This window comes from Ursus arctos, unplaced genomic scaffold, assembly GCF_023065955.2.
Source record: "Ursus arctos isolate Adak ecotype North America unplaced genomic scaffold, UrsArc2.0 scaffold_2, whole genome shotgun sequence".
Taxonomy (NCBI): domain Eukaryota; kingdom Metazoa; phylum Chordata; class Mammalia; order Carnivora; family Ursidae; genus Ursus; species Ursus arctos.
The window spans coordinates 66,713,500-66,727,712 of NW_026622874.1; the positions used below are offsets into that span (position 1 = coordinate 66,713,500).

The 14,213-nt window shown below is 59.8% G+C and overlaps 2 protein-coding genes across 2 annotated transcripts; both read right to left on the reverse strand.

Moving 5' to 3' along the window:
• Window positions 1-476: 476 nt before the first annotated feature.
• Window positions 477-3,664, reverse strand: LOC113245181 (mastin-like). Its single transcript, XM_026485064.1, has 5 exons — window positions 3,640-3,664; window positions 2,382-2,562; window positions 1,861-2,060; window positions 698-867; window positions 477-590 (listed from the first exon to the last, which is right to left on the reverse strand). Exons 1-5 carry the CDS (start codon window positions 3,662-3,664, stop codon window positions 477-479), a joined length of 690 nt encoding a protein of 229 aa, XP_026340849.1.
• Window positions 3,665-4,897: 1,233 nt separating this feature from the next.
• LOC113245143 (mastin-like) lies at window positions 4,898-13,328 on the reverse strand. Its single transcript, XM_026485039.4, has 9 exons — window positions 13,232-13,328; window positions 11,809-11,928; window positions 11,560-11,685; window positions 7,211-7,323; window positions 6,951-7,011; window positions 6,427-6,607; window positions 5,999-6,273; window positions 5,221-5,378; window positions 4,898-5,107 (listed from the first exon to the last, which is right to left on the reverse strand). The coding sequence occupies exons 1-9, from the start codon at window positions 13,326-13,328 to the stop codon at window positions 4,937-4,939; spliced, it is 1,302 nt and encodes a 433-aa protein (XP_026340824.3). The 3' UTR covers window positions 4,898-4,936.
• Between the last annotated feature and the right edge of the window lie 885 nt (window positions 13,329-14,213).

The following is a 14,213-nucleotide window of genomic DNA, read 5'->3' on the forward strand; positions in this document are numbered from 1 at the left end:
TTGGGGGAAAGGCTGGGGAGGGAGGCTGAGCTATGGGAGGAGCCTAGAATGTGGCCTCCTGGAAACAGTCCCACCCGCAGCAGGGCCTCCCCGGCTCAGCCAGCCGGCCCTGCCAGCAGATGCAGCCCCTGAAGATTTCAGAGCCTTGGAACCCCCACCAGGAAGCACCCCCCCCCACGGTCAAGTACACGCAGAAATCCTGGAGGCTGCTTTGCACACAGTTTAATAGGACGGCGGGGAGCGGGTAGGAGGCGAGGTCCCTGGCACTTCTTAGCCAACCGCCCACTGTCAGGGAGTCACCAGCCTCTGAGCCCCTTCTCTGCCTCCCGGGCCCCAGAGTCAGGGAAGGACAGGGCACTGAGGAGACAGTGCTGCTGAATGGGGAAGCAGTGGGGGTGCATTGTTCCTTGGCCCACACAGGCCCATCAAGGCTCCAAGGGGACGTGCTGGTGGATCCAGGACGCGTAGGTGGTCACTCAGGTGTAGACCCCAGGGTAGTCGATGTGCCCAGAGGCCGCACCCCAGCTCAGCTCTACAACTTGGACCCACATGTCCAGCCAGTAACAGACCAGGGGACCCCCGGCATTACCCTGTAAAGGGCGGTTACGGGTCAGTTGGCCACAGGGCGCTGTGGTGGCCCCACTGCCACTCTGGTAAGCCCTGAACCGCAGGCAGAGGGCGGGGGCATGCTTCTCACCTGGCGGGAGCCCTGCCCCTTCCTCCCTGCACACAGCATGTCGTCCTTGATGATGCTGCCTTTGCCTCCTGCGGAGGGGGGCGGGTAGTGGTGGAAGATCTTCTCGCAGACCTGGTTGCCCACGATGGGGACCTCTGCCTCCTGCAGGTGGCGGGCCGGCAATGGTGGCACTGCGGGAGGGGAGGGGGAGTGTGGGCTGCTCCAGGGGCTCGTGGCCCTGCAGCCGGCCCCAGGTCATGCCAGCCCGGGCGGCACCTCTCAGACTCCCACGTCATACCGTAGCTTGGATGGAGAAAGGAAGGGAATCATGGCCCATTCAGTGTCGTGTCTCTGAAAGCTAGTCCGTGACAGTAAAGGCCAGGCTTGAATAAATAGGAGAAAAGCCATGTAGAAAAAACAGCCACAGCAGAGCGCCTCTCGTGTCGGGCTGACCGTCGTGTGGTCGGTTTTCCGAGGGTGTTGCTACTTGAGAAGAGCCACGAAGCAGAGCGGCAGGAGAGCGGGGTCGCGCCAGGAGAGGCCCCTCAAAGCCAGAGCCCTGGAAGAGCTGGGACTGGCTTCGGGGGACCTTTGGCGTCTGGAGCGTGCGGCTCCCTGGCATCTGATAACCAGCACGCGGGGCCGCGCGGGAGGAGGAGCCGCACGCTTCCGTGCATCCCGCAGGCTCTGATCTGGGGTGGGGGCTGCCCCACGGCCAGCGGTACCAGCTCTGGAGCCGGGAGCCGAGGGGGGGAAGGAGCCTCTCCCGGACCACGTGTGATCCTGAGCCCGGGCCTCAGTCTCCCCACCTTAACCCCTGGTGGGCACACAGCCTGGGTAAATAAGGTCAGGGAAGCAAGGGAATCTGTTCTCCCCCAGCAATTTTTGCTGGGAAAACACAGGAATAAAGCCGCTCTCCTGAGACCAAGTCCCAGGTGACTGTCTTCCCCAGCGGCAAACAGAAATGACCGCTTGCTCCTGGGATGTTGTCCCAGTTTAAAAAAGAGTGTTTTCAGATGCGTTGCAGAGCCCAGCTGGGGGCGGGTGGCCCGTAGTCCCGTGGTGCATCTGTGACCCAGGCACGTCCCCTCACCCTCCCGCTCCTGAAGCCATCGGCCATGTGGTCCCCATGCGCTCCACCCACGTCCTCTTCCTTGTACACCCTCTGGGTCCCCCGATCGTACCGTGGACCTCAAAGGTGCCCCAGCCGGTCCCCCAGCACTTCTTTCCGGGGATGAGCACCAGTGACTCGGGAGCAAGGGTGACAGGGCTCACGAGCCTGGAGAGTGTCACGGGGACCTCCAGTCTGAGCAGGGCGATGTCCGCGCCCCCCATGGCCGACAGGCTCGCATTGAACTTGGGGTGGTGGATGATCTCGGCCACCCTGTGCAGCTGGTCGTGGTCGTAGAGCCTCCGCTACCCGACCTGGACCCCGTATTTCTGCGGCTCTAGCACGTTCCTGGGAGAGAGAGGCCAGGTGCTGCTCGAGGAGGCTGAGGGGGCAGGCACCTGGTCCCCCCACCCCGGCAGCAGGAATGTCTCTAGGGGCTCGGAGCCTGAAGGCTCCCCTGACACCTTCGGAGCTGCACGAACCCCGGGTCTCCTGCACCCAGCCCGGGACACTGTCCCCCCACATTGCGTTGCCCCCCCGGCTTATTCCGCAGCCACCCGCCCCGCCAAGGGGGCAGCCACGTGAATCACTCACGGTCCAGCACAGTGGGCAGCGGTCAGCATCCACTGGGGGTGAATGAGGGAGCCCCCACATTCATGCTGCCACTGGGCACACCGTTTGTGGAAGACCCTCAGGCTGACCTGCCATGGCCACTTCCCGGCAGGGACGTCATGCTCCCCCACGAGACCCCCTGGCTCAGTCCCCAGGCCAGGATCTGGGGAAGCACAGTGAGGAGCCCTCAGGGACCCAGATACCGCTGCCTGGAGCCCAGCACAGCCTCCCACACTTAGTCTCTCCCCCGGTCCGTCCTGATGTGGAGGTCGCCACCCTGTCCCACCCCAGGTCAGGGCAGGCTCAAGACCACCAGTGGGTTTCAGGACAGCAAGGTCATTACTCAGGGCTAGAACTCACCTGGGGTCCTGGGCACTGAGCCCCCCGGGCAAGGGAGGGTCAGGAACAGAGCCACAGCATGTGCGTGGGGAGAGGGAAGGGCTGGAGTCAGGACACCAGGGCCAGGACGTCTGGGAACGGAGACGGCAGGAGTCTGAGCGGGGTCCTTACCACTCCAGGTCCTCTGCCTTCTGCTCCTGGGGCCTCCGAGCCCCTTTATCCTCCCTGCCCAGGAAGTGGGTGGGGCGAGAGCTGGGGGTCTCTGGGGCAGGGCTTCCCCTGCACAAGCGGTCAGTGCATCAGCATTTGCAGAGAACATGTTGTGGCTAGCCCAGGGTTGGGTGCTGGGAACACAGTGGACAGGTGCCCGTCCTGGGGTGAACCATGCATCTCTGTGGTACTGAGTGCAGTGAAGACAGGAGGTGCCCATGGTCAGGAAAGGCCTGTCCCGGGAGCCTCGTCAGAGTGCGGACCTCAGGATAAGAGCTGAGCCGGGTTCCCCAGCCCCAGGCCCTGGGTCCACACCTCTCCTCTGGACCCACCTGGGGAGGAGGGCAGCCCCCGTGGGACCACCAACTCCCCCAGGCAGCCTCACAAGAGTTCTGGGAACCTGGCCTGAGCCAGCAAGGGCCAGGGTGTAGGGACCTCTGTGGGGACCCAGCATGGTCTGCACGGAGTCCCCCTCCCTCCTCCTGGGACTGGACACCCCCTTGGCCAGCACGGGGAGAAGGCTTTCCAGTCTGAGTGCTGGGTTCGCTGAGGTTTTTGAGGTGAGGGTGCTGTGTCTGGGGAAGGGTCCAGTTGTCACGGACCCCAGGTGGGTCCCTGCTCCGTCCTGAAGCTTGCAAGGTGAGGGATGAGAGGGCAGGAGGGTGCTCCCGGGCACCAGGAGCTGTCTCACCACACTGTCGCTGAGGCACCCACATGGCTGCCGCTGACCCCCACCGACCCCCACAGCCGACCCCCCCACCTCGTCTGCCATCAGCAGCCCTGCTCCCAGCACGCTGCTCCCGGCCCCTGCCGCGGCTCAGCCAGCCCACACCGAGGACATGGGACCCCTGGACCCGCCTGGATCCCTAAGAAGGGGTTTCCCAACATCCTGCAGAGAGGGCCCCCACCTGGATGGTCCTGCTTTCAGACCCCCATGTCCCCAGTGCAGGGACACGCAGGAGACCCCGGCCTGTTTGCCGATACAGGGGTCTCCAGGCTCTCGTGTCCTGATCTGTGGGCTGCAAATGAATCAGGAGCATGAAAGCCGTGGGCTCTGGTAGCGTTCTTTCAGTTTAATGTTTATCTGGTTTTTGTGAAGGTGGCAGGGGTCGGAGGGGAGGGGCCGAGCCGAGATTCCTGGTTTCTGAGCGGTCAGGAGCAGGGTGGGGAGTGGCCTGGTCGCCCTGATACGGAACTTGAGTGCGGTAGGTCTGATCGTTCTAGACTGTGATGGAGAGCTGTGTGGCATGAAGGACTGGCTGCCACGTCACCATAACAGCCAGAAAATGCAGAGGTGCCAAAGGGGACCCTGTTTTCCTGGTGAAGTTGTCCTTGTTCACAGGAAGGACCTTAGGGGGCCAAGGCTTGCAGGACACGTTTTCGGAATGAACCAGGAACATTTTGGCTTGTCGGACGGGACTTTTAACGTCCGGAAAAGGAGCTGGGGAAAGGGAGGGAATGGTCTGTGGAACCGGCCTGCCACACTGTGCAGGAGCAGGGGTGAGGGGGGTTCTGCACCACAGTGGGGAGGGCCCCATGGGTCTCCCCTGGATCCAGAGCCTTGTCTCAGCTGTGACTTAAGTGGGGCCTGAGGGAGATGGGGAGGAGGGAGGAGAGGAGGGAGGGGAACCTAGGGCTGAGAATAGCACCTATCCCAGCCGACTTCTTTCGTTCTTTCGGGGAGAGAAGCACAGAAACCTGCCCCCGGAGCCCTTCCCTCTCCTCTCTGCCTGGCCTGGAGATGCTGCACCAGGGACCCCAACAGGCAGGCCCTGCCAGCCGACTCCCTGAACCCCCAGACGCACCAGAGTCAAGCATGGGCGCAGCCTTGGGAGGTTTTCCCACCACGTTTAATAAGAATCCAATTCCCAGCACAATTCCTGGGCTTTCCCCACCCTGTCCTCCCTGCGGGGGGCCTCGCCCCTGCTCCCCTGCCCCCTGCAGGGAGCACATGGTGCTGAGACAAGGAGGATGGGGCGTCGTCCCTCCTAGGGTCCGAGGAACAGAGGGACGTGCCGGCAGATCCAGGACACGTAGCTCATGACGCGGGTATACACCCCGGGGAAGTCGCGGTGACCACACCCCTGGCCCCAGCTCACGATTCCGACCTGGATCCAGGTGCAATTCCAGCGGCACACCAGGGGGCCCCCAGAGTCCATCTGTGGGGAGAGGATGCCCTCAGCGAGAGCTTCCCATGTCCCCGTGGCAAAGGTCCCACGCTCCTGGGCTAGAAGGGGACAGAGGAAGTGGCCAGGGCCGCCTGGGGCCTCACCTGGCAGGAGTCCCGGCCCTCGCTCCCAGCACACAGCATGTCACCCTTGATGATCTGATCGTGGCTGTCGGAAGAGTTCTGATAGCGGTAATTACACTCCCTGTTGCCCACGATGGGAACTTCCACCTCCTGCAGGTGGTAGGGAGGGGGCAGCGGCACTGGGGAGGGGGGAGCCACTGTGTGAGAACCAGGGTCTCCCCTTCTTCCCATCGCACACATACGCCTTCCACTTGTGTGGGGTCTCCCCTGCCCATCGGGGTGGGGGGCACGGGCACCTCCCATTGCCAGTCCTCATCCTGGGGTCCAGCACCGGACCTGGTACTATTTCCCCACGTCCACCATGCTCAGGACTGGCCGCACGGCACCTAAAGGTCCGGATGCCCCTCCAGCTCCAGGATGCGGGACTCCCTCGCCAGAGTCTGGGCTCCCGTGCAGTGTCCGCAGCAGGACCCGCAGGCCCCCCGGGAAAATTCTGCCTCAGCAGCAGAGGAGCCGTGACCTTGGTGGGTCACCCAAACTAGTGAGCCTGGATTTCTTCCCCATGACACGACGGCCCCCAGCTGCCCTCTGACTGTGGTGGCCAGAGTCCAGGTGGTATCTGGTGGGGGGACATGCCTGCCCAGAGCAAGTTCCCGGTTCCTGAGGTCTGTTCCAGAAACTTCCTGTCCAAACCCTGGCATCACAGCCCACCCTGGGGATCCCAGAAGGTGCATGCGGTAAGCCGCTTTCTATAAGGGCCCAGCCCCCCCCCATCCTTCCTAGGCTCCCTACTACCTACCGTCATCCGCGATGTCACCCCAGCCGGTCACCCAGCACATCTTCCTCCAGGGGACCCTCAGGGAGGCCGCCGGGAGGGAGACCAGGTTGACATCCTCAGAGAGAGTCAGGGGGTCCTCCAGTCTGAGCAGGGCAATGTCTGCGCCTCCCTCCGCAGACAGGCTCGCGTTGAACTTGGGGTGGCGGATGATCTCGGCCACCCTGTGCAGCTGGTCGTGGTCATAGAGCCTCAGCTGGCCGACCTGGACCCTGAAGGTGCCAGCCTCCAGGTCCTCCCTGGGGGAGAGGGGAGCCAGGGCTTCTCAGGGCAGGCTGGGGGGCACTGAGAGCTGGGGGGCCAGGAAGCTCGCCTCCCGCAGAAGGACCACGCACACGCACACGCGTGCACACAAGCACGCACAGCCCCGGGAAGGGGGCGGCACTACTCACGGCTCAACACAATGGGCAGCCGTCAGCACCCACTGGGCGTGGATGAGGGAGCCCCCGCAGCTGTGCTGCCACAGGCCGTGGTCCATACGATAGAACCTCAGGCTGACCTGCCATGGATACCTCCGGGCTGAGACATCGCAGCCCCCCACGATGCCCACCAGCTCATGCCCTGGGCCGGAGTCTGCGGAAGCAAGTTCAGGGGCCATCAGGGGCCCAGACGATGACCTTCCCGGGAGCTCAGGGAGGGACAAGGGAGGGGCGCCTGGGTGATGCAGTCGTTAAGCGTCTGCCTTCGGCTCAGAGCGTGATCCCAGCGTTCTGGGATCCAGCCCCACATCAGGCTCCTCCGCTGGGAGCCTGCTTCTCCCTCTCCCACTCCCCCTGCTTGTGTTCCCTCTCTCACTGGCTGTCTCTCTCTGTCAAATAAATAAATAAAATCTTAAAAAAAAAAAAAAAGGGACAGTCCCCATTCCTCCTGGGTGAGTCCCAGGGGCCCCAAGCACATTGGAGGGGATCAGACTCACCGGGGGTCACAGGCACAGAGCCCCCCAGCCAGGGGGAGGTCAGAACCAGCAGCCACAGCATCTGCAGGGTGGGGGAGAGCTCAGACCCCAACACTAGCTTTCTCCACAGCAGTTCCTTCCCAGGCCGTCCCTCCAGGGCCCCCATTTATCCTACTAACACAGGAAGTGGCCAGGGTGGGTCAGGCTTCTCGGGGGGGACACGCTGCAGCCAACAGGGCTCCTCCTTCCGTGGGGCCGGTGGTGACAGGGCCCAGCCTTGCTGTCCTCTGCCAGGCGGGCCGGCTGGACCCTGGGCAGGCAGAGGAGGAAAGCTCCCGGGGCCGCACTTTGGGAGTGGGTCCCATCATGAAGGACACAGTCATGAGCTTGATGTCTGCAGAGAGTGAGAAATTTGGTGAAAAGGGGGCCCGACCTGGCTGCTGTCTCAGGGAAGCGACTTCAGGCTGTGGCAGAGATGAACTTGGAGCCATCTGCCCTTGGCCCTGGTGTCATCCTGCTGGCCCACGGTCCTGCTTTCTGGGCCCCGGTCACTCCTGGGGGTCGGGGACTTCTGAGCAGACTAGCACGTTCCATGCCCTGCTTCCCATCAGACATCGAGGCTAAGCTGGGACATCTCAGGACCGGAATTTCTGGAGTTCCTTGCAATGGGCATTGTTCCATTCTGTCTGGGATTCATGGGTGGTGCCCGAGCCAGGCTTGAATGTCCTACCAGGTTGTACTTTATCTTTCTTTCATGGAGAGTGTCTTGGCCTCCTGTGCTCACACAAGAGAGGGGAAATGAGGGGGCGTCCAGGGCCCAGGGTCCTCAAGCTGCCAGGAAACTTGTCTGAGACCCTCTGGGAGACCCATACTCCATTGGCCTCAGCCACTCCCTGAGGCACCACTGTGTCACAAGAAGAGCTTAGGCAACGGGGCATGACCCCCGGGCCCTTGGCCCAGCCCAGGCCGCACCGCAGCTGAGCCAAGGAGCCCCCTGCCCCAGGGAGGACAGGGAGATGCCAGGAGGTCCCACACTGCCCAGAAGAAGGGGTAAGAACCCCAGTCCCAACCTCAGGGCAGGAGACGGGACCCCAGGTCTTTTCTGCTCCTGCTGGTTTTAGACAAATAGGGCCAGGGCGCACAGCATGGGGTAGGGTACTGGGGAGCCCCAGGGCAGGGCAGGAGAGTACTGGGTGATGGGCCCACTCCTGTCCTCTGTCAGGCCCTGGCTCTCTGCTCCCTTCAGCAGCCCCCACCCCCGAATGGGGCAGGAGGCACTGGAAAAGGCCTTGGGCCTCGTGCCAGCAGGTGCCTGGGGTGGGGGGCCTCCCACAGGCGCAGCCGGTTGCAAAGCCTAAAAATGCAAACAGGGTCTTCCCTCAGAATGCAGGCATCTTTTGAGGAGACCCCGTCTGTCTGGATAGTCCCAGTTTGAGCCCCAGGGGACATGTTTCATGATTCAATGTGAGAATGTGAAAAAGCTCAGCCCTCGAGGAGGCAGTGGGCTCTGGTCATGGGGAATTCCAGCCTCTCCAACAGGCTGAGGGAGGCCCGCGGCCAGGCGCAGGCCAGCACCAAGACACACACATGCATACGCTCGCCATTCTGCATGTCGCTCGAGGGGAACAGAAATCATTTAGAACGTCCCTTTAAGAGCAAACGTCCCTTTAAGAGCCACGTAAGTATATCCTCAGGAACTGCATCGCCTCGCAAACCTTTGCCAGCCTTTGAAACAGTTTAGATAAAACTGTTCAAGGAAAATGTTGCAAGAGAGATATTCAGCAAAAGAAATCAAGTATCATGATTAAGGTTACTGTTATCTTTTTTTTAAAAGATAGTATCAAAGACAAAGAGAAGATAGGTCCAAGGTAACCTGGGACCAACAGTCCAGATGATATCGAGCAGGTGACAGAATTAGCAAATTCAGACCAGGAGGCAGGAGGCACGGACTTGGTCCCCCTTCCCGTGGACACTTATTCTAGAAAACAGGCAAGAAAGGGAGAAAAAGAAATGGGGATAGTTGAACAATACAAAATAATGAATTAAGGTGGTAGGAATCAGTCTGAGCATATTGGCCATTGTAATAAACACAGAGCGAGCGAACTTACTGGAAAAAACACCGGTATTGGAGGTGGATATAAAACACATCCAGATACTCACTGCTTGCAAGACAGAAGCAAAAGTTGAAGGGAAGAGGGTAGAAAGGGTATTGCAGGCAAATGCTAGACAAAAGATAGCATGATTCGTTACGAAGTTCTTTTGATAAGTTGGACTTGGTCCAAATTTTAAAAATGCTCATTAAAAAACACTCCATGGAAACAGAAGAGGGAAGTCGCAGGAGGGGAGACATTTGCAGAAGATGAAATACTTGCACGCAGAACGTAGAAGCATTGTCCAAATTCCACAATGAGAAAACAAAACCCAAGGAAAGAAATCCTGAAAAGATTTACACACTTCACAGAAGGAGCCACGTGAATGTCAAACAGGAGTGTAGAAAAGTGCTCAATGTAATTCGTCATTAGGAAAATGCAAGTTAGGACAAATGCACCTATGAAAACAGTATTTTACAAAGCTGATCAAGCCAAAGGCTGGTGAGGGTGAAGTTAAGCAGGGACGGGCCGTGAGCGAGGGAGGTGAAAGCTTGCATTCACAGAGAGACCCGGTGCAAACATGCAGGTTGGCTCTATGCAAAGTCACCCAAAACCTGCAACAGGGAATTTGTGGGAAAACAACAACAAAAGCCCTTCAAATTAAAACAAAACAAAAACAAAAAAGCACAGGTGCACAATCAGTGCATCCACGGAATGGACGGAAGAGAGCGAGTCTGGGCAGAGCGATACGAATAAACCTCAAAGGCGTGATGTGAAGCAAGGAGCCCGGACTGCAAACGCCGTGTGGTCCCATGTACATGACGTTCTGGAAAAGGTATGATTATAGGGCAGAAAACACGTCATCAGCTGCCAGAGGCCAGGGTGACAGAGGGCTCGGCCACAAAGGGGCACAGGGGAAGTCTGAGTGAAGTGATTGTTCCCCGGGTCTGTGCGTTTCTCTGAGTGCCTAGACCCACACAGTAAAATGGCTGGATTTTACTGATGTAGATTATACCTCGTAAACCTGGTGCTACAGAGGGAACATGGAAATAACAATTGTGGAAATCATCATGAAAAATAGGACCATTAAAATTATTTTAAAGAAAAGAAAAGCACCAGGCATGGATATTTTAAAGATGGGTTCTATAAAAATTTTAAGTCATATATCAGCCCGGTTTTAAACAAGATCTTCCCCCAAAAAGAGGCAAAGAGTGAAACCCACACACCTTGTCCTAAGAAGCCAATGTCACCACCAGACCAGAGTCACTATTAGAAAGGAAAAGATCTGCTTGGGATTCTCCCTCTCCCTCTGCCCCTCCCATCACTCTCTCTCTCTCAAATAAATAACGAAATCTTTAAAATAATCTTTAAATCTTTAAAGATCTTGTCTTCTCTAGGGCCCACGGGATAATCCAGACCCTCGCAAGACCCTTCATCACATGGTTTGCCGTATGACGCCCTTCCTGCCACTCCCAGAGATTGGGATACAGACACGGTTCACACTGCTCCAGTGCGGTGAGAGGGCCTGGTGAAGTGAGAGGGCCCTGTGCTCTGGCCTGACCTTGGCTCCCGGCGCAAGAGCCCAGGAAGGTTCTTACACGGAGGGTAAGACCCTGGATCATCAAAACAGGGGAGCCCCCGAGAGAAGAGGAAGCAACAAAGCAGGTTTCACTCAGCCACATAGCTGGACCCCAAAGGCACCGTGTTCAGTGAAAGGGGGATCCCCGAACGCAGAATCCCTGACCAACCAACTGGAGCTCTGCTTGGAGGGAATTTGACCCAAGACAAGGACCCAGAGCAAACAGCTGGGGTGGAGCAGGCAGGCGGGAGGCGGGGAGGGAGGTGGGGAGGCGGGCAGGCAGGACCTCCTGCCCCAGCACCAACAGCACAGAGCCTACCAGGGGTGAGCTGAGGAAGATGGGGATATCTGGGCGCATCTAACACCACTGGGGAATATAAAGTCCAACACGGGGACGCCTGGGTGGCCCAGTGGGCGAAGCGTCTGCCTTCGGCTCAGGTCCTTTGTTCTGGGATCGAGTCCCACATGGGGCTCCCTGTTCAGTGGGGAGTCTGCTGCTCCCTCTGCCCCTCCCACTTTGTGCATTCTCTCTCTCTCTTAAATAAATAAAGTATTCAAATAAACAAAGTCCAGCACTTAAAACCCAGCACAAGGAGCAGAGGCCTTTGGTCTTTTCCTCTGGGCCTTGACCATCCCCTTCCGGGGTGGGAGGAGGATCGGAGCGCCAGAGCCACCGGCGCCACCGTGACTGGCAGCACAGCTCGGACTACAGGTGTCGGTGAGAACCACGGGTGCAAAGGTGGAACCTTCGCCGCTCCTGTCCTGGTCTGTTGATTCAGCTCTCAGTGCAGACCTTTCAGCAAGGGTTTGGGGGACTCCCTCCTTCATCCCTTAGACGCTCGCTGTGGAGCCAGCCCCCGCAAGACACTGTCCTAGACCCTGGGAGAATGTAGCCACAGACAGACAGACGTCCCTGGGCTCGTGGAGTGTGGAACGTCTAGTGTGGGACAGGTTGCCTCACCTCCTTTGCTGTACCTCCCAAAGGTTGACCAGTGCTGTGGGAGTTTTACGCTCCAAGAACGTCTTACACCAGGTGAGCGTGCCTCCCCGAGCACAAACGTAAGCAGCTTCTGGAGGCCCTCAAGGCCTACGGGGAAAGCTCGAGTTGGCGGTGGATGGCGTTTACAGCGCCTGTCCATCGCCACCCTGGGAGTCCCGGAGCCCTGCCGCTAGGGGCACCCCGGCCAGGTGTTAGGGGACCTGGTCCCACCTGCAGCCGCCTTGGCCACGCCCCTCCTGCCCCGGGCGCGCGGGCCCTGCCGCCCTCGTGTGGCCACAAGGAGGTACTGCAGGCCTGTCTTTTTAAGCCGTAACAGGTCAGTGTGCGCGCCTGTCCCGCAGCGGAGGTCAGTGCGCTGGGGTCAGGGTGCGCAGGTCAAGGAGCAGAGGTCAGGGCGCCGAGATCAGTGCGTACAGGTCAGAGAGCAGAGGTCAGGGGCACAGGTCAGTGCGCGCAGCTCGGGGCGGGGCACGCAGGTCAAGGAGCAGAAGTCAGGGCGTGGAGATCAGGGTGCGCAGGTCCGGGCACGGAGGTCAGTGTGCTGGGGTCAAGGCGCACAGGTCAGGGTGCGGAGGTCAGCACCCCACAGTCCTGGCAGAAGCTTGTTCCCATGTCCCCACACTCCACAGCTCACCTGCAGACGCGGCTCTGGGCTCAAGCCCCCGGTGCCCTGGGGGCGGCCCCACTGGTACCCCACTGTGCCCAGCCTGGGGGCAGCTGCATTGCTGTTCCCCCAAAGCACCAGCCTTTCCAGGAGCCCTTGGAGGGCAGGGCTGTGTCTCTGGTTCGACTCTGGACCCGCGGGGGCGTGGGCGGAGCTGGCGCCTGCTGCAGACTGGGCACTCCGTGTGGGCCCCCCACCAAGGTGAACAGAAGACTGTCCCCCGCTCCCCCGAGTGAGGGCTCCAGGCTTGCAGGACGCGGCCGGAAGGGGGCGGCAGAGAGCACTGCTCCTGGAAGGTTCTGACCCGGAGGGTCCCAGACCCTGCTGCCCCTGGTTCCGGGGCTCCACGTGTTTTCTTTAAATGTGATCAGATGTTTAGTTAGGACCTGGGCTGAAATCAGCGTCTGCAGAGCACCAGCAGAAATGCAAGATCAGGGCCCCCGGTCACAAATAGAAACCCCACCAAAAGTTAGGTGAAAAGCAGGTGTTGCAGCTAGACTGACTACATACTGCTGTCGGGGGGAAACTGAGGCCCCTCCATCCCAGCACTCTGGAAGGAGGGGAGACCAGCGAGCCTCTGGATTTCCCAGAGGGAACTCTCGGATGCACTGGGAGCCATGATGCTGGGCCAGGCAAAGCAGAAGCCCGTGGCAATGCCTCTGCTGGGCTCTGGTCTGAGTCAATAAATCAGAGGCAGGGGCACATCCCAGGGAGGGGCAGAGTTAGGGTCATGCTCACAGCCTTCAGTGACACGGGGTGGTCAGCCTCCTCACGCCCTGACTGGATTTACCGGTCTAGTCCCTGCAGGAACCACACGGGTCCTGGTGGGTGTCTGGATGCTGTGCTGGTGTCTTTACTAGGACAGATCAACCTCCCTGGGCACTTGGAATGTGGCTGTTAATGTGGCGAATGTGTTCTTTCCGAACGTCAGAAAGGAGAAGGCCCATGGGGAAGGACAGCGGTGCGCACCTGTGGCCTTGCCGGCGATCACGTGGCCGTCCTGCAGCACATCCCATTGGTCCTCTACGCTGGTGACATCAGGATTGTTGGACTGGAGCGCACGCATCGGTAAGACACACGCCAGCCAGGGGCGTGATTCGTGCGTGAAGATTTTAGGATATGGTGCTTTGGGGCACGTTTAGACATCCCTTCCAGGACGAAGGACAACTTATATGTTGCACGTCCTGCCACCAAAAAAGAGGTGTCTTTGGGTTTGGGAGGCAGTATACTCCATAGTCCGACCCAGTTATCAAGCGACAACGCATATATCACCGCTGATTTCGAGGGCAGCCCAGGACAAGAATTTGCAGCAGACCCGGGCCAGCACCAGTGACCCCAATGCCCAGGCTAGATGACTTGGCACCATGAAGGTCATGATCTTACCAGGGCCTCACGGCCAGTCAGGGTAGACTTGGCCCTAGAACTCTGTACTCTGTGGCTTGTGGCCCACCCAGACTGCCTGAACATTCAGCATGCAGGATCTCTAGGGCTGGAGCACAGGCTGGGCTTTCTCCCTTCCCTACCCCACACCCTTACTCCAACCAGGAGACCTGTCCCTAGCCACGCAGGGGCCCTCCCACTGCTGGCTCTCAGCCTCGGGCATCCGGCTCCTGCAGAACATTCCTGCTTCCCGTAGCTTCCTCCACCGGCTCTGGGAGCCTGTGCCTTCCTGGAGGACGAGGCAGCCAATCAGCTGGGCTCCCCTGGCTCTGAGCCCTGTCAGGTAGAGCACCCTGGTCCGAGAACCCCACAGCCTGCGCTCACTCAGCACGCCTGCCCTAAGGCTCATGCTGATTCCTAAGCACCCGAACTGCAACCTGAATAAGACGTTGCCCCTGCCCCGGGTGGGGCCCCTCCGCCCCCTGACCGCCCTCCTTCTCAGGGTTGCCATCCAGCCCTCCGCTCCCAGCCCCTTGCTCTCCCACCACGGCCGCCAGAGGGCACTGTTTAG